This window comes from Ictidomys tridecemlineatus, chromosome 6 (genome assembly GCF_052094955.1).
Source record: "Ictidomys tridecemlineatus isolate mIctTri1 chromosome 6, mIctTri1.hap1, whole genome shotgun sequence".
Classification (NCBI taxonomy): Eukaryota; Metazoa; Chordata; class Mammalia; order Rodentia; family Sciuridae; genus Ictidomys; species Ictidomys tridecemlineatus.
Genome location: NC_135482.1, coordinates 169,130,132 through 169,155,534, shown reverse-complemented (window position 1 = coordinate 169,155,534; position 25,403 = coordinate 169,130,132). Strand labels below are relative to the sequence as shown.

The following is a 25,403-nucleotide window of genomic DNA, read 5'->3' as shown; positions in this document are numbered from 1 at the left end:
TAATAGTTGCAGAATGACACCGCTGACTTTGACACTACCCAAAAGCCTAGCATCACTAAAGTTTACCAGTGGTCATGCTGGGGAAGTAGAATACCCTGACTCAAGAGCAGAAGGATTGCATAAATGCTAACACTACATCAGGTTGAATGGTCCAAAATGTATGTGTACGTAGAACCTATTAATGTGGAACTGGTGGGGAAAGAGGTCTTTGAAGATATAATTAAGAATCTCAAAATGAGACCCTGTTGGATTAGGGTGCACCTTAACTCTAATGAAAGTGTCCTTAAAAGAAAAGGGAAGAAGAAACACATCACGAGATGATTTGAAGACAGAGAAAGGACCTGGGCAATGCATCTATCTACAGCCAAAGGGCATCAATGACTGCTAAAATCTATGGAAAGGTATATAATGGAATCTCTCAGAGCCTCCAAAAGGAACAAAGTGATGTTTTGATTTCTGCTCTAAGTCACCTAGTAATGGCTTAAATGGTCATTTGTTACAGAAGCCCTAGGAAACTAATACACTAACAGAGTTCAGGAAAATGTCAAGAAAATTCTTGCAGAACAGATATCAAAGACAAGGAAAAGAAAACTCACTTACCTTGTCTCCAAAGGTAAGACAAGGAAAATGAAACTGCTTTATATCAATCTGAATGAAAAGTCTTGCCAGGCAATGAATAGTTCTCTTTCCCTCTCTGAAACTTGCAAGACATCTGCAGGGTTTCTCTATAGAAAAAATACATTAGCATTACATAGAGTGTGAATGAACCAGATCTAGGGACTGAGGCTAGGAATTTTTTTTTGGGGGGGGGGTTTCCAGGGAGGGATTGAACTCAGGGGCACTTAAACAGCAAGACACATACCCAACCCTTTTTGTATTTTTTTAGAGACAGGGTTTCATTGAGTTGCTTAGGGCCTCACTAAGTTCCTGAGGCTGGCTTTGAACTCTCTATCCTCCTGCCTCAGCCACCTGAGCCACTGGGATTATAGGCATGTGCCACTGTGCCTGGTTGAGGCTAGGAATCTTAAGCAAAAAGAAGTTTGAGGGGCTGAGTTGTGGCTCAGTGGCAGAGCATTGCCTTGCATGTGTGAGGCACTGGGTTTGATTCTCAGCATCACATGAAAGAATAAATAAATAAATTGAAGTTATTTTAAAAAGTTCCAATTCATTTAAAAAAGAAGAAGTTTGAGGACCACTGTCTTCAAGGTCAACAGGTCTAACTGTCCTTTCATATTTCCCAGGGTTTCTCAGGCGAGGTATGACAACAACCAGTACTCTACATGATTGGGGTTGCATAGAGGACTTACGATTTTATTGTAGGTTGAAATATAACTGGTATCTAAAAAACCAATGATTTCATGGGTATTGCTTACAAAGAGGATAAGTAAAAATTTAAGGTAAATTTTATTAAGTATGTAACAGAGAAGGAGGTAGTTGGATGTAACAAACCTCATGGGAACAGCACAGGTGGGGCTTAGGATGCAAGTGCAAGGGTATTGAGAGAGAAGCAGCTCTCTGAATCTAGACCTCTTGATGATATAGCTCATTCCACCCTCCTGCATTTTAGATCAGGCACAGAAAGTTACACATAGAAATGATGCATACACACACACACACACACTCAACTGCGCTAAAGAAGGAATGAAGAGACACAACCTTTATTTAACAGGATGCCTCAAAGTTAAGCCAGATGTCCTTGCCTGTCTCTACCAGGAAAACAATTGATGGGCCCAAGTAACAGGAGTGGATAGTGGTGAATGACAATCTGTGTGCAAATGTAAATGGTCACTGAGATTTGGGCAGCATGATTTTATATTGATTTGCTTTCCTGCCACAGGTAGATAGGTCTTAGGGTGAAGACAGCAAGGAAGGTAAACTAGAGGATCAAGGAAAAGAAAACCACACTAATATTTCCCAGGGGCTCAGGCCACTTAGGCCACAGAGCCAACAGGATTATGGAATTTCAGAGAGAAAGAGACCTCAGACATCAAATGAGCCAAGACTAACATTTAAGATAAAAAAAAACAGTAATAGAGAGACATAGAGTGTGGGGTGAAAGAGGTGATGGTCACCAAAGTGAGGCACAGTAGTTAAGGGCTTCTTTTCCAAAGGTTCCTTTATGATATGAGATTCTCTATGCCAGTTACTCATAGGGACTTTTATCACTGGCAGCCATAGAAACTGCAATCCTATTCATTCATTTGACGATTTGGTCGAGGAATCAGAGGGTAGCGGAAAGGGGCGCTGAATGAGGGAGGACTCAGATGAAGCTCATCATAGGATAAGGTGATGCCCCCACGCTGCACAGTCAGAGCTGGGCTTGTGATGATGCACTGTCGTTGTTTGAGGGTGGGGGCTGCGCAGGACTCATAAAAGATGCAAGAGAAGAAACTTGGCAAGAAGTGAATGTTTTCGCCTGCAGAGAGGCCCCTGAGTCCCCAAGAAGCTGCACCCCCACCCCATAAACACCCACAAAAGTTCAGCGCTGCACACCTGTCCTCCCCAGATGGGGTTCCCTGCGCAAACAACGCCTCCTCGCCCTCCGGGATTTTCCAACCGTGGCGCGAGCTCCTCCCTCGCCAGAGCGGGGTGCTGTCCTAGCGCCAAGCGCCCGCCAGAGCAGCGGCTGGGGGGCGGCGGGAGTGGGCCTCGCTCACAGCCATTGGTCTAGGGGCCGGGAGGGGCGGAGGGACACGGTGAGGGCCGTGCAGAGCTAGCAGCCCCGGGCCCACTCGCGCTGCGCCCGCTGCCCGTGCGCTCCGGCCGCGCTCTGTGTCCCTGCGCTCAGCATTCCCGGGGACGGCTTTGCGGGCGCGAATCTCTGAGACAGGGGCGCCGCCCCACCCGAAGCAACAAAGCCCGGTGCAGGTGGGCTCGCGTCGCGACCAGCAGGTCAGTGAGAGCCTCCCGACCCGGCCAGTGAGCTCAGGCAGAGTGGGGAACCCGAGACGCACTGGGTGCCAGAGCACGAGGGGCTCCCGACTCCTCACCTTAGGGCGGCCTTGAGTCCATTGGCCTCCGGAGACTCCTCCCAGACTCTCTCCAGGCTCCTTGAGATTTTGCACCTTTCTGGGAAACACCTCCCGAATCTATCCTTTCTGTAGCTGACTGCGTTCTTAGGGTTCCGGAGCAGCCTCTGCAGCTCAACTCTACGGGTCTCTGGGAGACTCCTCCGGTTACAGCCAGAGCCTCGAGGGGGGCCGGCACGCAGTGTCCTTGGCCCCGGGATGACCCACCTCCTTCTCAGACGCAGGGATCAGGAAGGTCTGCTCTGAGTCTGCCGCTACAAAAGGTTGATTTCTGTGAGCAAGTGTAGTTTTACACTTTGCGCAGTGTATTTCTAGCTGCATTTTGTTTGGCCTTTGTGATGTGTGTGGTCATTATTTTTGTGTTTGTTTTACGCTTATCTGAATGTTTAGGGTCTTCTGTCCCTTCCCTGAGAATCGCCACACTCACCACTGGCCGCTGACTGCGCCTTACGGGTTAGTGCAAGGATTTTCACCAGTCTTCCAAGTGGCTCCAGATTCAGAGAAGTTTTTCCCAGCTTTCGTTCCCCAGCTGTGGTTTCCCCGAGTTCCCGTGAAAACCCAGAAGTAACTGCATCAGCTATCTATCCCCTTTTCCGGGTCTGATGAGACGCTGAATCCGCCGAGGTGCGTGGATTATGGGCAATTGTTAAATTCTTATTAAGACAGGGTATATTATGTGCTCTCCGCCAAGGAGCACAAAGACCCATTCATTCACAGAAACATCTTGTTGAGTACCAGGTTTGAGAACTGTGCGTGTGCGTTTTGCACAGCCAGATGCCCCGAGAGCTCGGGTTTGGTGTCAGATTCCAGATACGGGGTCTGTTTCTTAATGTCCTTCATTTCCTCTGCCGGTTAATTTTCCTTCAGAAAATTTTCTGCTAAAGTAAGTACTCCGTTGGTTCTTTGTGCTGGGTCATGAGATCCGATGCCTAGAGGACGTCTCAAAGCCTTCGCATTTTTTTTTTTTTTTTATGGCCACACTACAGGTGAAGAGTATGGGGAAATGGGCAATGGTTACTGTCCCGCGACTGACCAGAGGACCACTCCCCAAGATGTTTCTCCTAGGGTGCGCTTCACTTCAGATTTCCCAGATTCATTGTTCAGACAACAGCCTGTCCAGAGGGAAAGAAGCATGATAAGAGATTGGCTTTTCGTAAAAGATTTGCCTCTTAATGCAGTTTTACTGCTCAATGCATCCTCCTTAAAAAAAAAAAAAAAAATTAAAAGATAATATTTTAAGTTGCTTAATTATGCAGCTAGTCTGGGCGTTTTGCATTATTTATGATATGGCTCATAGTGGTTCTTAAATACCTTTTTGCGATTAAATATGCTTCATTTGGCTAAACAGAGAATCATCATATCCTGTATCCCCACAATACGCAGGGCAGGACAGCACCCTTTATAATCAGCAATTGTTGTTGATCTGTAGTCAAGTGACTTTTTGTAAAGTGCATGTGAATGAAGCTGCTTTGTCACAGGCAGCATTGACAGCACGCCCTCAGGTCATGCCCTAGTCACCTTCAAAAGGTGTACATGGTGGAGATAGCAACTCATCTGCCAACCAAAGAAATGATCCGGAAATCCTGAGTTCCAGAAAGTGGGTGGATTATTGTGTTTGTGTGTTTTAAGTATGGATATCTTACTTATTATTCCTCTAAATCAGACAAGTGCTTTAAGAAGCTCAATACACATTCATGGTTGTCATTAAAGAACCTGATGTAAGGTGAGGTCCATTCTCTTCACCTTGCTTCTGGTTAGTTCAGTTCACCAGATTTTACTAGATGTTTATGATATGAACACGCATATCAGGAGTTGAGAGACAAATGATGTGTGAACGCGTGTGGCAGTAAATCCACCAGAGATTTATTTGCAGGTTTCTTGAATTTCTTTTTCTCTCTCTTTTTTTTTTTTAATGAGGGCAGATGAGGGATGGCAGAGATGATTGGTAAGAATGATTAAGCATACTCGTCATTAAGTAAACCTGGAGTTATACATTCATTATAACAATGAAAAATTAACCCATCACAGGCAAAATTCTCTGATTCAGCCTGTGTTCTAAGTCAAGACTGAGCTCATTTAATGATAACTCTTCTCTCTGGGATTACTTTTCTCCCACACTTGTATTTTAATACTCTTTTTATATAATGATTTTATGTTTAATTCATTATTAGGGAGAAGAGACAAACGTGGAATATACTATATTATTATATTACTATATAAATATAAGTTAGCACAGGCCTGCTTTTCATACACTATTATTACTGTTCATAATGACACCTAAAAGAAAAAAATAATAAAGCCTTTAATGGAATGGGCAATCCAACAAAGAAGTAGCTCAAACCGTAAGTGCATGAATTTGCAGGATTCCTTTTAGCCAATGTATGTACCTAGAAGATTGATTCAAGGCAGAGGTTTAAATGAAGAAGTCCTTGGTATGCATTTGTGGCTTAGCCTTTAATTTGGTTTCAGAAAATTTATCTGTGCATCCACTAGCTATTTCAGGTGTAGGATATAGGAGACTGAGCCAAATTCTGTGATCCTTCACCTCTGATTCTGATTTTTGAGATGTGTCTGCAGAATATAGTATTCTCAAAGGCTCAGTCTCCTGACACAGACTGCCTCATTCAGGAGTTTCTTAGGTATATGGCCACACTATGTTAACACTCAGAATCAAGATATGGCCATTATTTATCCTTTGCTAAGTTTGGAAATTAAAGGGAGATAGAGAAATTCTGAGCATTCAAGTAACCATATACACTTTAACACCGATCTCTGAGCACGAAATGGCACAATTCAGCCAAAACAGTGCCAGTGTTTCAAAGCTGTCAGTTCATATCAGGAACGGTATATGCCATTAATATTTCCTGAGTTCCTAACTCTTAAATTCCCACCTATTAGTTTATATTTAGATGGAAAAGTAGTCAGTCCAGGTTTACTATTTTTCTTATGGGTTTGGTTGTTGATGCTGGTATTATTATAGACAATAGTGAAAGGATCTGGAAAACGCAAGCCTATAACAGTTGTTAAATGAGTCACTTACGAAGGTAACAGACCTGTATCCAACCTCTGATGGGGAACAAAAAGAGGAGTGGCTGAAAGAACTGGCTCCAAATTCAGAAACATAGGAAGACGACTTACTTACCCATAGTTAAAACATTAACTCCTGACATGCTGGGAGCTCCCAAGGGAAGCCAAATTAGCAGCTTTCCTGATTAATTTGCTACAGTAGTCGGTAATGTCTGGTAATTTATCAACTGCTACCCATTAAACTGGTTTTGGTTCTTACTCACTTTCAGTTTCCCAGAGATCAGGATTGTAGCACCCAGATATACTCTTCTTGTCTTTTACATCGAATGTACAAACCCCCTATAAAATGTAGCTTTAACTCAAAGCACAATAAGTTCTATTGGAAATACTTTCTGGCCTTAGACTGAGAGTCTTAAACTTTGAAAGCAATGGTGCAAAGGAGCCATTTCAAAGGTTTGTGTTAAGTATTGACAGTATAGAAGGAGAAGCAAGTGGAGGAGGAAGAGGAGGAGGAGGAGGATCACAGAGAAGGAGAGGAAAGAGTTCTGGGCTTAAAAACCAGGAACATTTCACTGTGTATGCCATAATTAAATTTTATTTCTATTTCTTAATGAAAATACCTTTATTATTTTCTGATTATAAAACAGTACATGTTCTTTGTATCAAAATTTAAGTACAGAAACACACAAAACAGAATATTGACATATCCATAATACTAGCTTCTAACAAAAACATACGTTAATTAAAGCTTAGTGCATAGCCTCTTATTTTGTTTTTACATCCACAATTGTGCATGTATATGTAGTAGGAACTATAGTAGTCTTACAAAAGTATAATTATACTATGCAATATTCTAAAACTTACATTGTTTACCTAGCTACAAGACAACAATATGTGTTAGGCATCTTTCCATAATAGAAAAATATAATCCTTTGATGCTAGTATCAGAATACTCCATTGTATGATTCTTCCAGCATTTATTTAACCAATTCACCTTCAGTATTTAGTTGCAAATACGTTGTATTTTTTACCTGTAAAAAACTTTTATTGCCAATTAACATTCATGTATAAAAGTATACAAATCATAAGGACATAAGCAGTGATTTTTATGTTCAATTTGAACACATCCAAGTCATTAGGATCCAGCTAAAAACAGAAAATATTTACCAATACCTCTGTCTTGCCCTTCATATGCGTTGGCCACCTGTCATTTCTAATAATCCTGTATGAGCTTTTTGACTTTGGTGTCCATGCTACAGGTGTTAAGTTAAGGGCACTAACTTAACATAATATTGACTTAGAAAGGGTTCTTAGACTTCGGGAAAAACTCCTTACCAGCAAAGATGGTCTAGTACAACTAGTTGGTCAAAGTTGTTCTAGTCCAAGATATTTCATTTTTCCCCCTTATTGCTTTATTATCCTTGTTAGATTTGATCTTAAATTAGCCCCTTGGGCCCTGATTTGCATATATTTTAATGGTACTAATCATCCAAATAGAGGAAAAATTCCTGGATAACAGAAGAAACTGAATAACTTGGTTTTTGTCTACTTTCCTCTTGTTGGCAATCCAATTTGCCTATGAGTATAGAGTGGATTTGAGTTTGGAAAAGGGTTATTTCGCTTCCATTTTATACGTTTCTGACCAACTTGAGTCTTCTGCAAATCTTTTTCAAAAGCAGACAAGGCATTAACAGTGATCTTCAAAATACACTAAACTTTTTTGGCCCCTATGTCCTGCTTTTGGGGTGGATACTGGGGCTGAAAATCAGGGGATTCCACATGCTAGACAAGCAGTGAGCTTCATTCTCAGCCTTTATTTTGACTCAGGGCCTCACCAAGTTGCCCAGGCTGACCTTGAACTTGTGATCCTCCTGCCTTGGCCTTCTCAGTAGCTGGGCTTACAGGTGTGTACCACCACATCCACCTACAGTTTCCTGAATTTTAAGGATTTCTAGCTCTCTGATTTCATGAAAACTTTTTTCCTTTGGTTACTATTTTGTTTAGTTTACTTTTTGTTTTGTTTAAGTAGAGGAAATTTAAGATTGAGAAAGACTATAAAGAAAGAATAAATTAGATATACAACAAATGTTTGATGTTAGCAACACCATAAATGATAAGAGAAAAATACTTCTTTTGTACTCATCTGTCTTAATGTGTATTACTCTTTTTATAAGAAGCTGAGATTTTTGCACACATTCCCTAGCACAGAACTGCTAAGTATTCCTGTTTATACCACTGTGGCTATGATCTTCCTGTAGTGCTTACTCAAAGCATGGTCAATACCCAGTACTCATGATAAGATGCTGAATTTGTGTCAGAATTGAAGTCAAATAAGTCATTGAGCACACTTTAGTTAATTTTATTTTTGGTAGTGAGATTTTTAAAACTTTTATTGGTGTCTATCAATTACACAGAATAGTGGGTTTCATTGTGGGATATTCATACATATATATAACATAATTGATTCTTGATGCAGGAAACAGTGTGTGCATTGCACGTTACTGGACTCACAAGGACTTATGACCAACATGTCACTGAGGGAGCCAAGTGGCTACTTCTGGTGGCATTAGTCTCTGAAGTGACAATTTGTAGTCAAATTGAAAAAAATGTACAAAAATGCAAACATTTTTTTTTTCTGTGCTGAATTTCTGTTGAATATTTCAGTTGTTTCTGGTTGGGTTAGTCTTAAGATAGAGTGGCTGACAGTACTGTGGCTTATGATATTCCTCAGTGTAGTGAATTACAGTGAACCTCCCCTACAGCGATTATGAAGTAGGTATTTTTTTTTATCTCCACAGATAAGCATAGTGCCATGGGTTGTGATTATAAATGATCTGTAATTTTCAAAGGATGGGATTATAATGGAGCTTAACTTAAAGAATATTTTTCAATGCATTTCATTGCATACCCAGTCAGAGCTTCACTGATTCACTATGGTAAACTCTTAATATTTATTGTGCTCTTCGAAATACATTTTTTACAATCCTCTAGCCATGTTCACAAGAATGTATTTCAGAACTGACAGCTGACTCTTGCATGTCTTCCTCAAGGGTCCTGAATGCTTGTCCTAATAAAATCCCAGCTTTGTTAGATATTGTTAAAAGACACAACTGGTTGATAAGAAAGTATGAGCAGAACTTTCTCTGGAAACTATTAATTTTATTTCTATAGCTAAAATATTTACAAAATTTATGGAAGGTCCATTAATATTTTCTTATTGAATATTTACCTTTAGATTAATTTCCATGATTTTATGCAAGATCATTCATTCACTCAATGAATATTCTTTTACTTTTCAAAACAGACCAAATACAGGATTTCTCTCCAAGAAGCTTCAAGTTTCTTCATTATTTTGTTATTTCACTCATGCAACCATCCAACAAATGCTCATTGCTTATCCTTATGCTGTAGTCTGTTCTGGTCTATGGAGAGAAAAGTAAGTAAAATGTTATCTCCTTTCCTAGGAGTTCAGTCTATTGAAGTAGACAGACAGGTAAATACATATAATAAGTATAATGAAATGCCAGAAATGCTAGTGTTGAAAGGTATGGAGTCCTGAGAATACAGAAGAGGGAGCTAACAATTTGCATGGAGAAAATAGGTGAAGATTATAAGATTAAATGTAAGTATTTAAAAATGATTAGGATATTAAACTTTTAACAGCTTAATATGCCTGGAACATCATTCTTAAATGCAATGATAAAAATGAGATTGGAAAAGGAGCCTGTAACCAGATAATAAAAGACACATAACAGAGGTCATATAGTGTAGGAGAAGTCTTCTAGATTTCTTACTCAATATGGCAACAGTAAAACTTACATGTATAGACTTATGCATAAAATGACAATATTTTACTCCTCTGGGTGGTACATAGTTAACAAGTATTTATTGAATGCATGAATGCATGCATCAAAGAACATAGCTTTTCTTAACCAAAGGCAATAGCATTGGCCCTTAATTGTACAATGAGCTGTTTTTTCCACTGGGGTCATGAGGTAGTGTCTTTATTGTTGGTCACCTATTTCCACTTGAAAGCATTATGTGCATGTTTAAGTGACATTTGGTCAAGATTATCCTTATACAGTAGCAGCTCATCATATTCCAGTTTATCAGAGAATATTTTTTGTTCCATCAATAGCTTTATCTCTTTAAACCTAATTCTCATATAAAGTAAAAATTAACCAAACATTATTTCAAACCTTCTTTCTCACCAATGTCACAAGACATTTTATATACAATTTATGCAGCTCTCAGCTTTTCAGAATTTGACTTCTTTACAAATACTTGAAGACTCATCATAAATTCTGCTGTCTCAGTACAGTGATATTTTATGTTAGTTAGTAGAAGGTAGATTATGCTACAATAACAAATAAGCCAGAACATTGGTGGCTTAAAACAACAGAAATTTATTCAATGTTGACATTAAGTGTCAGTGGAGTCAGCAAGGGATAAAGGCACTCACTGTGATCATTCAAGGATGCAAAAGAAGATGGGCAGGTAATTTCACAATTACTGCAGCAGAAGGAAGGGATATGCAAATCTCATACCAGCTCTTACATTTCCTATCTAGAGGTGATAAATGCCATTTTTCCTACATTTCATTAGCCACCCACCCTAAATTCAGAGAGAGTAGGAATATATGATCCTACAACATGTCTAGAAGGAGGAACCTCAGAAACATTTCATGAACTGCTTTAAGGACTACAAGGGGCATCCTCTTCAACTGTAGACCCCCGGAGAGAAGAAATAAAATGAATATAGAATATGGAAATATAGATTTAAATTTCATCCTTGCCTCTAAGTGGCTGAGTAATGTTGGGCAGGCCTTTGTATTTGCTGAACTTTAATTTTCCCATCTTTTAAAAAAGGTGGGGGACTTGGGAGGCTGAGGCAGGAGGATCATGAGTTCAAAGCCAGCCTCAGCAAAGTGAGGTATTAAGCAATTCAGTGAGACCTTGTCTCTAAATAAAATACAAAATAGGGCGGTGGATGTGGCTCAGTGGTCCAGTGTCCCTGAGTTCAATCCCTGGTACAAAAAAAAAAAGTGGGAGATAAGAATAAATAAGAGTTGCAAAGTTTAGAAAGAATATGAATGTGTGTGTGTGTGTGTGTGTGTGTGTGTGCGCACACACACATCCAGAACTGGCATATGCTTTCTATTTAATAAGTGTTGGCAGCTATCACTTATGTTGTGATTGTAGTGGTGATTGTGATTTTCTTAAACTGGCTTGTCTGGACATTCTTTCTCCTATAATGGCATCCTGTATTTGCTTTCTTCCTATCATGTCCTGAAGATAGAGTGCCATTCCACAATGACTTAGGGATGCCCACCCCCCCCAACACACACCTGCTTATCTCTACTTCCCACCAATTTTTTTTGCCTGATGGGTCCTCACATCCCAGACCATACCATGGAAATCTACCAATGAAGAGCAGATATAAAAACAGTGAATGAAAGTGAATATGTGTTCTGAGAAAGGCTACTTCTACAACTGAAGAAAAACAGCACACAACCTTGAGTGTTAAGGTGAAGAGCTCAGTCTTAGTCAAAGAGAAAGTCAAAGTCAGTTATCTTCTATAAAAGATTGCTCATGATTTCCTGAGCAAAACCATACTTATCTACATTTTTAGGAGAATGTGTGACTATTTTTTCTATAGGTCACCAGTGCAGTAGTCTGTTTACTACAAATAATTCTAAACTATTTTTCAATTTCACTTACTTACATTTCTAAGTTGAAATACATTCTGGGAGAATTGAGCCCACACTTGCTTATTGCTTCCATATTGTCTTTGACAGAGTCTGGTCTTGAGTTGTTGTCTAAAATGACAACAGGCTGCCGGGGGTTTGCATTCCTCCCACACTCGATAGCCTGCCATAGTGTTTTGTTCTGTGTTAGGAGGAACATGCAGACATTTTCTTTGTTAGCCAGACTTTGGAGTTTGCTGCATCTCCTACGGGAGAAAGAGAGCATTTAGGCCAGCTATGCTGCTTTGCTCACAGCAAGAATTAGCAGGACCTGGAGAAACCCCACATGCGGGAACATGTTTTTCTTATGGACACAGCATCCTCTGTTTCCTGCCTTTCCACATCTACCTAGAAACCCAGTACTTCTATCACCTAGAGAGAGAATTTTTGTCTCCTCATAGAGATGGCATTTCCTAAAACTTCATTCTAAAGCCTGACTCACCTGGTACTCATCATTTCAGGGTACCTACCTTTAAACTCCATTGTATGATTGAGGAAAAACACTACTAAAATCAATGCTCCCAGTTGTTTTTTTTTTTTCACCAATATCTGCATTTTTCAGTGAATGGGTCCAATTTCTAAATGATTTATTGTTTCTATTTCAAAATATTCTGACTCTGAACTGTGTATTCATGAGTTCAAGTTTAGCCTCTTGCCATGTCAGAGAACTTTCCTAAACCAGGGTGATCCAGGATATGGTTGCTAGCTATGAGTTGTAAAAAGTGAGAGGTCCTCACTATTTGCAGACTCTTTACTTTGGTTACCTAGATCAAGTCTCCTATTTGTATTTAATTTCAGTTGCTGTCATATCCTAGGTCTTTGCTTTGAACCTAGACCTTGTTGGCTATCGTGGGCTTTTCATGAATTTTACTCCTTAGTTCTCTCCTTAGTACTTAGTACTTAGTTCTCTCCTTAGTTTTACTCCTTAGTACTCTCTGGACTGACAGTACTACCAAAGCCCCTACCTTTGGTTATTTAAGCTGCAAAGGGATAGCCTTGGATGCTTCTCAAGCTGATTAAGAGGAACATAACTGGGTCCCTGGGTCCAGGAGTCCAGTGGGAGGCGGCAGGATTGAAGTTGTGAATAAGGATGACTGGTGAGTCACTGTGCCTGTCTTCAGACAGCATCTCTCATTGCCGTGGATCCAGTTTTCGGGTCATAGGAAACTTCTTCTAACTCATCCTACAATGCTTTACCTGTGGGTTAGTGAGCATCCTGAGCTAATCAGCAAGTATTTGTACTTTTCTGGTACTACAGAAGAGTCCTGCTTTCATTCTTGTATTTCTTCAGAAGCTTCTTATATTTTGCCTGGCTTAGTGCACATTATCCAAGCATGTTTTCTTGAAATCTTTGGGGATAAATCATTTTCTCCACTTGTATGTTGAAAAATTTCAAACATACTGAAAGGTGGCAAGAATATGAACAATGAACGCCTCTGTAGCCTTTGATTACATTACCAGCTGTTAACATTTTGACACTTTTGCTCTTTCATTTTTCTTGCTGTGCCTGGATATATGTGGATGTGTATATTTTTCGTTTTGTTTTGTTAGACTGAACCATTGAGAGCTAGTTGCTTATTTTATGGCACCTTATAGTTAGCTATTTCAACATATTTGATGTTCAAAAACAAGAACATTTTCCTATATCACATTTAGGAAATTTAATACTGATTTAATACAATTATCTAATGTGTAGTCTATTTTCAAATGTTGACCTTTATAACAAAACTGTTTTTTCTTTTAACCGATCCAAGATCCACAAAGACTTTTTGCATTGCATTTAGGGGATAAATCTTGAAATCTACATCTTACTTTTTTTTCCCTCTGTGTATTCAGCTGACTACTAAATAATGTCCTGTGTCCAAAAGTGGATGTATCTGAAACTTAGCTTGCCTAAGCCAGCAATTACTAAGCATTATTCTTTTTAAATATCTATTTTGCTGTGAAAGTGTCATCATACTTTGAATGTCATCCATAGAAGACTGGAAGAATGAGAGAATATATTTGGCAAAATTCATATGTATATGTTATGCTAAACACTCGACTAATATTCATATGAGATGGGCAATTTACAGACCCTGTAATCAACTCAGATTCTATTTGTAGTTGCATTATGAGCGATAATGGTTCATTAATTCAAGTAAACTGCTAGATTTAAAATGTTACTAAGTGAAAGACTCTATAAGCTTGAGTCCCTGTTAGGAAATACAGAGATATATTTGTGATATTCCAGTCCATTTTTAGGGAATAGACTCTAAAGTACCCTACTTCAAGCAAACCCATGAGTACAGTTTTCAATGGATATAAACATAAATAGTGGCCTTCTTATTGTTGTGCTAATACTGAAGTTTTTTTCAGGCCACCAATATCATGACTTCTCTCTTCAAATTGTGCCTATACACTTGATTTTATAGAGATGTAATAGTTTTTAGAATCTGGTGTATTCTTTTGTGTAAGATAATAGACCATGAACTGAGGCATGTGTGTATTTATAGAAGGAGGAAGCAGTAGAAATAAAGAAGAAAGGAAAGAGTGATGTTGGTAGAGAGGGAGTAACATCGTCTCCTATTTTCCCCTTGTTCTGAATGGCTCAATGACTGGTAGCTGCTTAGATGTGGGGTGGACTTCATCAGTGGTTATAGCACAACCAAATTTCCAAGATATTCTTTGCTCCCTTAGAACAGTTTTGGAGGCACTCAAAGAAAGCCTAAGGATAGCTAGTAGTTTCCATGTAAAGGATTGGATTTTTTTTTTTTTTTGCTTTCAGGAATTTATGACAATCACAAGTAATTTGCAAGAACAAAACCTTTCCAAATATCACACTATATCAGGAAACTGTTACAAGCATATCTTGACTGGACAGAAATATTTGTAGCAGACAGATTATTTTAACTATAAAGACAAAATAAGATGCAATAGAAAAGGAACAAACATCATTCCATTGTCCCACAACAACATGATTTAATGTGAATTTTTAAAAACATACCTAGTCTTGCTTAAAACCAAGCAAGTCTTTTTGAATGCTGTGATTCTATATGAATGCTATGAATTAACTAATTCAAGCTGCTCTGAGAATAAAAAAGAAATGTTTGGTGAATATACATCCCAAATATCAGCAATGATCAAAGCTGGGTGTAGGGAGAGAATGGAGCTTGAAATCCCTCATTAAATATGCCATAACATCTTGAAAGGCCAGTCTTGTTTTTTACCTTCTTTATTCCCACTGATTCATCACGACCTTCCCTGAGATTGTGAAATCATTATTTCTCTGGCTATTTGCTTTTCTGTAAATGAAGCATTTAGCCAATGACCTTTTCTTCTGCTCCCTAAAAATGACTTTTATCATTCCAATACTTTTTAACCAATTATATTCACATCCCATTCAGAGCTTCCTTTCAACCTTGAAGATGCTGCTTTTCTCATTTTGATTTAGACTAATTATGTTAGCCAAGATGGGCCCAGTCTCTCCCAAAGTGCAGGAAGTCTCTTTCTTGGTCATTTCTAAATATCATAAAAGAAAATAAAAATGCAGACTGGTGGGTGTAGCTCATGATAGAGAGCTTGCAACATGTTTAAGGCCCTGAGTTTGGTCCCCAGCACAAGAAAGAAAGAATTATAAATTGCTATGCCTGCAACTGGCTTTGTAATGGCTTCCTTTGTATCTGGGAGATAACCTGCTTAAATTACCTATCTTATTCTAAAATCTTATTAGTTTAAAATTCCAAGATCATATGTTTTAAAAATGATTATTCTTGCTAAGGTAGTGATTTGGACATGAAACCTTCTCATGGAATATAAATATACTACAAATTTATTAAGAATAATAGTTTGGTGCTAAGATGTGGCTCAATGGTAGAGTACTTGCCGAGCATGTGTGAGGCACTGGGTTTGATCCTCAGCACCACATAAAAAATTAATAAAATAAAGGTATTGTGTCCATCTACAACTAAAAAAATTATTTTTAAAAAAGGAATCATAGTTTGATTTCGTTTCTGAAAAACAGCATTATAAATGCAAGTCCTCATACCATTTGAGACTGAACAAGCAAAAGCCAAACCAGTTATATTCACATCCCCTTTTCTCAATGATTTCTTGTGTTTTTTTAAACTATTCTCAATTTACTGTTTTATGTATTGAGCAAAGTATATCTGAACATTCTGCAAATTATACCTTAGTGGATAATTAATCATTAAATAATTTGGACAAAATAAGTTGTCTGACATAAAAATATTGAGAATAAGTGGGGGATTTTCCCTGTTATTGCTGTTTTGCTGAAAAATTATTTTGCAAAGCTTGAGGTTATACCAGGTCATCAGAAGTCATCACCAAGAGACAGAAGATTAGATTAAATCCAAAGCAACTTAATGACCTGCCTTTAAATTTATTTTGAAAATAAGTCACTGATACCAAGCTATTGCTTTGTCATCTCTCTAATTTTCACCAACATAAATGAAAAAGTTTAGATAATATTTTCTGATCATTCATTTGAACTGTAGGTAAAGAGGACTGTTAATTTTAATTTTTCATGTTACATTATCTGTCCAGATCTATGAATTTCAATGAGCTAGTTACAACCTCCACCGCTAGGCATTTCTTCTTATAAGATGACCTTCTAGCTCAATGTGTGATAGCAGAGAGATGCAGTTTATTTCCCAAACTTTATTTTGGTTTTTACCGGACTCATAGAAGGAATCATAATGGGAGTTCACATGAAATTCTACTCTCCCAAAGCACTGAACTGATAAGTAATGGCAGTTTTAAATAGGCGAATATGTAGAGGGCTGAATCAACTTAAGAGTTAGGATAACTTAGAAGACAATAAACTTTTTTTTTTTCTTTTTTTTTTTTTTACTGTTTCAAGCCCAGGGGTAAATGTTTGTCATTCCCTGTGATGAAGATGTACTTTGAGAGAGGGTGGTAGGAAGGGTGTAATGTCAACACAGATTTTTCTCCCATCCACCATGACCTAAAAGGCCAAAGCAGAGAAAAAGCATTAGAAGAAAAGATGATCCTGTGAAGGCTAAGGCAATGGCTGCAAGGTTTTATAGAAACCATGCTATTTCCTAATAAGCTAGAAACAGCTGGGCTTGGATGTTATAATTTCCCTTCTGGATTCTGGAAATGGTGGTCTCTATGTGTTCCTCAGAGAAAGAGATTCAATAAATCATCTAAAACCATTAATTACATTATTATATCTAATTTCACATTGGTGTACTATAAAAAGCATTTTGCCATGTCCTGTTAATTTTTTATTGCACCACTCCTCATGGTTTGGGGAGGATTACCTTTGGAGTGTGACACAGTAGGACTCATAGATGAAATGTTGATGTGACATTGTGGATCGTAACAGCTAGGTTCTTAAAAGAATATTGCAAGGGGACAAAGCAGCTTGTCCCAGTTTTTTTTACAATAATAAAGAAAAAAAAAACCTTTACATGCTTGTAATTCACATAGAGATGTATTTGAATAAAGTTCTCATGGTCAAAATTGTTGTACCACATTTGAAGCAGACCCATAGGCTGAGTTTTATAAACCACCGTGCAATAGAAATCAAGGCCATGGCACGCATGGGCTCTGCCCACATGCTGTCTCTCTGCCAGGGGTCTTGCAATGCTAATGAGAGAGGACTCTGAGAAGAGGGCCAGACAACTTCTGTTCCATTTAGAAGGAATGAAAGGATGAAGTACATGCTCTACAGTATGCCTCTGTTCTTGCCAAAGATTACAATCCTCATAACCACCCTGTAGGAAGGAAAATGTTATAGTCAACTCTGCCTGTGGAGACAAAATGCCTGACAAGAACCACTTAGAGGACAGAACTTTATTTGGGGATTCCCAGATTCAGGGTCTCAGTCCATAGATGGTCAAGTCCAATGCTCTAGGCCCAAGGGGAGGCAGAACATCATGGTAGAAGGGTGGAGGAACACTGTTCCATTCATGGAAACCAGGAAGCAGAAAGAGGGAAGGAAGAAGGGCCCACAGGGAAGATGAACTCCTCCAGAACCCGCAGTGACCCACCTCCTCTAGCCACACCCCCCCTGCCTACAGTCACCACCAGTCATTCATTCAACTAGGATGAACTGATTAGGTTGCAGCTCTCATAATCTAATCACATCACCTCTGAATATTCCTGCATGAACACGGGAGTTCTGGGGGGACACCTTGCATCCAAATCATAATAGAAGCTTCCATCTTCCAGGAAGGATGATAACCTGGTCCTATGACATGGAACAAGATTTGCCCTATCTATGCTATCTCTCTGGGTCCCCACTCACTGCTTTTTCGTAGATTTCTTCCTAACACACATTTTCATTCCAGAAACAAACAGAAAGCTGGCTGACCATGAGCTAAAACATTGCCACAGATATTCATTTATAATGTTGTGATCCAGATGTCTCATTTTTCCTTTTCTCAAAAATCACTCTCTGAGGATGGCTCAGGAAAAAAAAAAAAAAATCCTTGCATGGCTTCCGGTGTCACCTGAAATGAGAGTTTGCCGGCGCTGCCCCAGGATGGGTCAAGGCTATACATTTGAGATGAAGTCTTTCTTTAAGCCTTATCTGGGAAAAAAGAACCGAAGAAGCATCATCTTGAAACACTCATTTGATTTCATTTCCACAGTGCCACCTGTCACAATACCTAAACATGTAGAGTTTGGTTCATCCTGAGCATTATGCAGTCACTGTCGAATAAAACATTCACCAGACAGATAGAAGATAGGCCAATTTTTTAAGCTTCAATAAGGAAATGAGAATTAATGTTGGCAAATTAAAATCATCTCTGACAATGCATATACTCTGTTGTTTCAGAATATAACAATGAAATGAAATTTGTGTCGCTGTCATTTTAAATTAAGAAGTCTGGAAATGATATGACATCTGGAACACTGAGAAGCGATATTTAAAGGAGAGGATATTTAATTGTGAAATTTCAAATAAAGACACAAGGTTTCTCTAGTTTATATTCTACCAGTCTTCCAAAGCCAAGGAGATCGAACCCTTTCTCCAAATCTTCACCTTGTTTTCTGTAACTAATTCATGTATGGTGAAGAATGTGACCCTCAGGAAGTGGAAAGTACTCTTGGATATTTACTCTGTAAAGAGATACCTTTGTCATTGCAAACAGTCTTGGAGTCAGCTGATAGTTTTGTTACTGACTTACTGATGCCACAGTGATATTGTGCCTTCAGCCCCATCCCTAGAAAGCAACCTCTTTAACACGGGCTTACCCGGAGAGGTAGGAAAGATGAGTATTAATTATTGTTGTGTAAATGGGAAAACTGCACTCTCAGGGCTGGCTGTGGACTTGCCTAAGGTAAATGGCAGAGAGGAACCAATTACCCAACTCTGTGACTTCTCTCTTCCTCCCACAGTTGAGAAAACCAAGAACATGGTTCAAATATGGGTTCTGATTACTTCTCTGTCACCAACTAGCTGTGCATCCTGAGTAAATCACAATATCTTTACACCTCAGTTTTCTCATCTGCAAAATGGCACTATGTTCAAGTCAGCTTTTCATTACTGTGACAAAATGCCTGACAAAAACAACTTAAAGGATTAAAGGTTTATTCTGGTTCATGATTTCAGAGGTTTCAGTCCATAGTTAGCTGGCTCCATTGCTTTGGGCCTGAGAGTGGATCACAGCAGTACAGTGGAAGGGTGTGGCAGAGGAAAGCTACTCACCTCATATAGATAAGAAGCAGAAGAGGCTGGGGCAGTCAAAATAAACCCTTAAAAGGCACACCACCAAAGACCTGCTTATTCCAACTAGGACCCATCTCCTAAAGTGTCCACCATCTCCTAATAGTGCCACCAGCTGGAGACCAAGCCTTCAACACATAATTTGGGGAGGAACATTCTAGATCAAAACTATAACAGGCACAATTATCACCCTACCTGCCAGAGAAACAATCGATTCATAGTGCTTACTTTCTTTCCCCATGTTAAAAAATAAAATAAAAAAGATGACATACAATTCTTACTACCAAAACAATTTAAAAATTGAGACCAGATGGTATGAGGACTGAGGTGGCCAGAAGCCTAAATCCCTGGTTTATCTTCTAATTACAAATGTAATTCATATCAAATCAATTGGCATCTTTGTTTCTCTATCTCCTCTGCTACACTTTGGTTGTACCAGAACTTTTTTTTTTTTTCCTGATTTTTGGTTGTACCAGAACCTTTTTTTTTTTCTAACTCAGTCTATTAGGTTTCTATGCTACTTTTTTTTTTCCTGTACACCATGCTGCCTCTGAGACACTTTACCATGTTCACTAAAGATAAACAGCTAGAACGTTTGTGTGCAGTAAAAAGATCAGTATTGCCAAATCAGTGTAACACATTTGCAGTCCCACTGTGATTATTATTTTTTTAAAACTGGTTGTTAGAAGCGTGTAACAGCCTAATGGAATTAAAATCACCAGGCAAAGCATAATGAGGAGTAGGAGTCAAATTATTTTAGGAACTACTGAGACTTTGTCCCTGGCCTACTCCGAAGAGCTCACAAAGACTCTGTGTGACACCTGACAGGGACAGCCTTCTCTGAAGTGTCCTCCCTTCCAAGGGATCATTAGTGCTGCTCAGCTCTGGCCACAGTGGCAAATGTCAGCCACTCAAAGAATCAGCTGCTTAATTAGATTTGGAGAACAGAAGGAAAAGGCAAATTTTCAAGGTAAAATGCCAGATATTGTGTAGCAAGGGAAAGCCAGGGGCAGAGTGGAGGTTTTCCATTAGCATTTCACCACTGCCTGAGGTGAGTTTTAGAATTCTACAGCAAAATGATCTAGTGCCAGGAGCCAGGAAGAGCATCTTTTCTGGACTTCAAGAGAGTTCTAGAGTTCTCTACCTGGAGGGCTGCTCTTTCCTCAGGCTGCTTAAATCACAGACTGAACACAGTGAAGAGCCTTATTTTTTTTTTTGCACCTGGCTAACAGGCACGGGCGCACGTGCACGCACACATACACACACACACACACACACACACACACACACAATTGTGCACTTGCTTGCATGCGTGCAGACACACACACACACACACACACACACACACACACACACACACCTCATTTTGGTCCAATCTTTGCATTTCACAGACTCCTTCCATGTCCAATATCTTCATGAGATGGGGCAGGTGTTGAATCATTTTTCAAATGATAAAAGTAAAGCTCAGGAATTGTGGGAAAGTGTGCCCAGCTGCTCAAAGATGATGGGGAATTCAGGCCTCAAACCTGTCTCTTGACACAAACCTGGTACTCTCTCTACCATTCAGAGGCAATTCAATTTGCTCTTCTTCCAGGCAGGTTAAAGTTTTGTTTTTTGTTTTTGTTTTTGTTTTTTTAATTCAATGCCTGAGGTATCTAAAACAAATTACATGAGTACATTTAAAGAAAATAAATAGAAATATTCGATGATCTTGAGCAGACAAAATTTTTACAAAGAAATCAGCATGTTGTGAACATCCACCAAAAGCACATTTGTGTGTTCAGGGTTCTTCAACATGTGCTAGAGGGAAACACTGGTCAGCAGTTGTGCTCTGGACTGCAGGATGTACAGAATTAATTTTCTGGAGGAGGGAGATTTGGAGCTTCTTGGGTTCTTGTCTCAGAGCATTCATTTGAAGCATCTGTTGAAATCTCAGCAGATGGGGCACATCAGAAATATATTTTTCTTTATGTTTTATCTTTAGTTCCTTAAAGAAACCTGGCACCTACTGCACTGTGGGGAGAAATAAAAGTTCACTTTATATCATCACTTGTAATATAAAGACATAGCATTACTTATTCCTAGGGGAGTTACTTCACTGTTTTCCTTTCCTGGTCAGTTTTATAGTTAAGCTTTACTGAAATAAAAACTAAAACTTCTATTTAAATGTGGTATTTCTCCCCCCAAAAATACACTAAGTGCTTTTTGTTTGTTTTTATTTCTGCAGGTCTCGATGGATACCTGATCCCCTGTTGCTGCCTTTGTTTAAAAACCCAGAGGTTTTGTTGTGCTGATTTCCCAGTCTATAATTTCTACTGTGGCCACATGCAAAAGCAATGCCAATTTCGTCCTTCTTAACCCCTGTGTGAAAACTTGACTTTAATATACCTGTTCATTCCTTCGACTTCATAAAGATGTCTGAGCCTGACTCTTCATCTGGATTTGCAGGGAGTGTGGAGAATGGAACTTTCCTTGAGCTGTTTCCCACATCGCTGTCCACATCGGTGGACCCATCCTCAGGCCACCTGTCCAATGTCTACATCTATGTGTCCATATTCCTCAGCCTTTTAGCATTTCTGCTTTTGCTTTTAATTATTGCCCTCCAGAGGCTCAAAAACATCATCTCCTCCAGCTCCTCCTACCCCGAGTACCCAAGTGATGCTGGAAGTTCTTTCACCAACTTAGAAGTCTGTAGCATTTCCTCTCAAAGGTCCACTTTTTCAAACCTTTCATCCTGAAGAAAGTGGAAGAATCCTTAAAGCAACAGCAGTTTCAGTTTTCCTTTATGGGGAGTGTTGAGTCATCAAAGAAAGGACCTCTTTGGGTTAGACCTGTTTTCCTCCTTCCTCTTTGATTTCTTTTCTGTTCCCCGATGCTTTTCATTTCTGAATGGAGAAGCAGATGCTGACAGAAATGCGTGCAAACTTGGAGGTGCAGAATTTCACACAGACCGTTTGACAGATCCGGAGCTGGCTTCTTGGAGGTTGACCAGCATTTTGTTGTATGTTCACTGGGAGGCTTTCTCAGAGAATGCTGGGTATGGGCTTTTGCACTTCATTTCTCTTACAAAACCACAAGATCAACTGAGCCAGCAGCACCTGGCAAAATTGAATTATTAAGAAGATATTCTCCAAACTTGAAAGATAAAGCAGAGACACCAAATTTAAAAAGAAAAAGAGAAAAAGTGAGTCAGTCTAGAATTAATGTGTAACATTTCTAAACCGGGGGAAAAAATACACAAAATGTTTTCTTTAATTTCACTTTAACAAATGAAAGTCGCATTTATGGATAGATATGACATTTGGAAAAGTTTTGGAAGAGTTTGACTTTCAGTAGCAAGACAAATATGCGTCATGAAGCAGTTTGTAATGTATCTGTGCCTCCTGGGCTTTTTCTTCTACTTATGTTGCAGTTATAATAGCCCTCAATTGTGGAATTCTTTATGATAATTGTTATTACTGTTACTAAGAGAAATACCAGAAGAGACACCAAGGATTTTTTACTTTCTGTCTATAATTTCTGTCAGTGGGAATTAAGCCTAGGGAAAATATTCATTTAGTTGTATTTTATACAGTCATAACTTCTGGCAGTCATGTATGTTCCTTTATTCAGCTTCCCAGTCTTTATAATTTTAGTGCAGAATTATATTAAGGCTCCAAGGCATCAGATGTTTGTTCATTCACTTCAGGTTGCAAAACTTAAGAGATTAAATTGCTGATATACATGTTTTTAAATACCCTGTGAATGTTCTGTGTCTCTGTCAATTAGTCATTGTATGTTAATAGAATATTCTGCATTAGGATTCCAGGATGTGTGCTTATATTAAAATTCTAGACCCTCCAGTTGTCCCTGCTGAGAGCTTTAGTTATGCCAGCAGCTGCCACACTGTGATGAGTCAAATACCTCTGAACTTGGAGGGGTTCCTCAAAGTGAGATGCTCATGAGCATAGATGCTGAATGTGGAAGAAATCAAGCTGCCCCTAAAAGCAAAACAAAGCAAATGCTACAGCTTCTTAAGAACAAGAATCTTAATTTAATTTGAAAAATAAATGGCCCACAGCATAAACACTGAACTTGATCTGCAGAAGCCACTGCAGCGACATGCCAGTCTTCCCGTGGCAACGGAATCAACCTTTGCTCACAACATTTAATGGTCTTAAATGGTGGAGCTTCAACACGTCCTTAGGTTGGCCTGTGCAGTCAGCACTCTACGGTCACAAGAATGGGAAGAAGGATCCACCGTGTTCCAGGGTCTGTCTTTGTCACTCTGAAATGCTGAGAGATTGAGGACTGGTAAGGAGGATCAGAAGCCTTTAACTTCCTGTTCTTTTTTCAATCCATAAGCTTCACTTAAATCTAACCCTGTTTAACTACTCATATACTCCAAACACCATACAACCTGCACAGAGTTGCTGCCCTTAAATGTATAATCAGTGAAAAATTTGCCTCTGCTGCCATTGAAAGCATTATGTAGTTTAAAATTTGGACTAGAGAAACTCTGCTGTTTTAGATCAGTATTAGCATTCTCTGAGTATATGTATGTATGTACATGGATGTGTATATATAAATATATATGTATTGTGTGTATTCACACACACATGCAGACACACACACACACACACACACACACACACTTACTTTCATATGCTCCTAGTTGAAAGTTGTGTGAAAGCCACACAGGAGTACAGAGACACCTATGATGACACTTTTTCTTTTCAATTATTCTTGTGTTATTTTGTTACTGAGAGGCAAAGGGACATGGGTGAAGTGACTTTAAAAAATAAATGGACACATGTTCCACACAGAACAGTAAAATCTGATTGTGATCTGTCCTAAGGGGTAACTTTATAGCCTTTCCTTCTGGAAGAGATATAAAGCCTTCTGACAGCAAAACTCCTTTAAAAAACAAATCAAATCAAATCTGCAAGTACACTCCCACCCCTCTCCTGCCGCACGATTTCTTGCACTCCATGTTAAGTGGAGTAATTAGGAACAACATTCAAAATGGAAAATAGGATTTGTCATTACTAGCTTGCCAAGGTAACAGATTGTACAACTTGAGAAGAATTTGTGTTGTTTAAGAAGTTCAGAAAGGTTGGAAGATGGGTTTATAAATAAAGAAGTGGAGTCCATTGAAAGCCTGGTTTCTTCTCTGATTTTTTTTTTCTTGTGCAATAATCTGCTCTCTTCTCTCCTAGAGAGGATGCTTTTCCTGGAAGTTTTAAGTGTATCTATGTCTACAGAGTGTGTCTATATCTAAATGTCCATAATATCATATACGTCTTTATGTTATAGTATTATATAATCGTTCCTTTTCAGTATGTCCTCTCTGAAGTAGGGTCAATAATGTTTGACCCAAATGTTGGTCTCTCCCCACTCTGCAAGGGTGACTTCCTCTGGGACAGTGAGCTTCACATTTCCCTGATGAGAAGAATCATCTGGGGGCTTGTAAAATACACTGGTTCCCAGGCTACTCCCTGCCAGACCTCCAGGAGTGGAGCCAGGGAATGGGGATCTTTAAGAAGGACCCAAGTGGTGCTGCTCATGAGCAGGGCACACATGGCGGAAGCCTCAGGTTGATTGTTCGGGCATACTTGCAGGGGGTCTTCCCTCTCAGCCACTGTCCACATAACTGCAGTTCTCCAAGGTGAGCATTACTCCCAACCCCAGCTCACAGGCCTCACTGGGACCTCTTCTGCTGGAGACTGAACTCCAGGCCCCCCTCCTGGAAATAGATAACTGCTGTGTTGTGATGGATTCAGTGGAAATGGGATATGAACAAGGTCCCATCTCTTCCCTGTTTCCCCTCTTAGATTCCCCCCAGCTCCACTTTTACAAGATGATGTGCATTTAGCAGACTAGAGGAGTGAGAGGAACTGAAGAGATTTATAATGAGAGAAAA

At 39.3% G+C, this 25,403-nt stretch overlaps 1 protein-coding gene across 3 annotated transcripts; it reads left to right on the top strand.

The window, feature by feature from the left end:
• Nucleotides 1–2,651: 2,651 nt before the first annotated feature.
• On the top strand, nt 2,652–24,639 carry Sertm1 (serine rich and transmembrane domain containing 1). Of its 3 annotated transcripts, XM_078016110.1 has the most exons (3): nt 2,652–2,892; nt 3,420–3,653; nt 21,729–24,639. In XM_078016110.1, the coding sequence occupies exon 3, from the start codon at nt 21,916–21,918 to the stop codon at nt 22,237–22,239; it is 324 nt and encodes a 107-aa protein (XP_077872236.1). In that variant the 5' UTR covers nt 2,652–2,892; nt 3,420–3,653; nt 21,729–21,915; the 3' UTR covers nt 22,240–24,639. The 3 variants fall into 3 exon arrangements, with proteins under 3 accessions (XP_077872236.1, XP_005317163.1, XP_040137524.1); XM_005317106.5 differs by lacking the exon at nt 3,420–3,653; XM_040281590.2 differs by lacking the exons at nt 2,652–2,892; nt 3,420–3,653 and adding an exon at nt 2,939–3,292.
• The last annotated feature ends 764 nt before the right edge of the window (nt 24,640–25,403 follow it).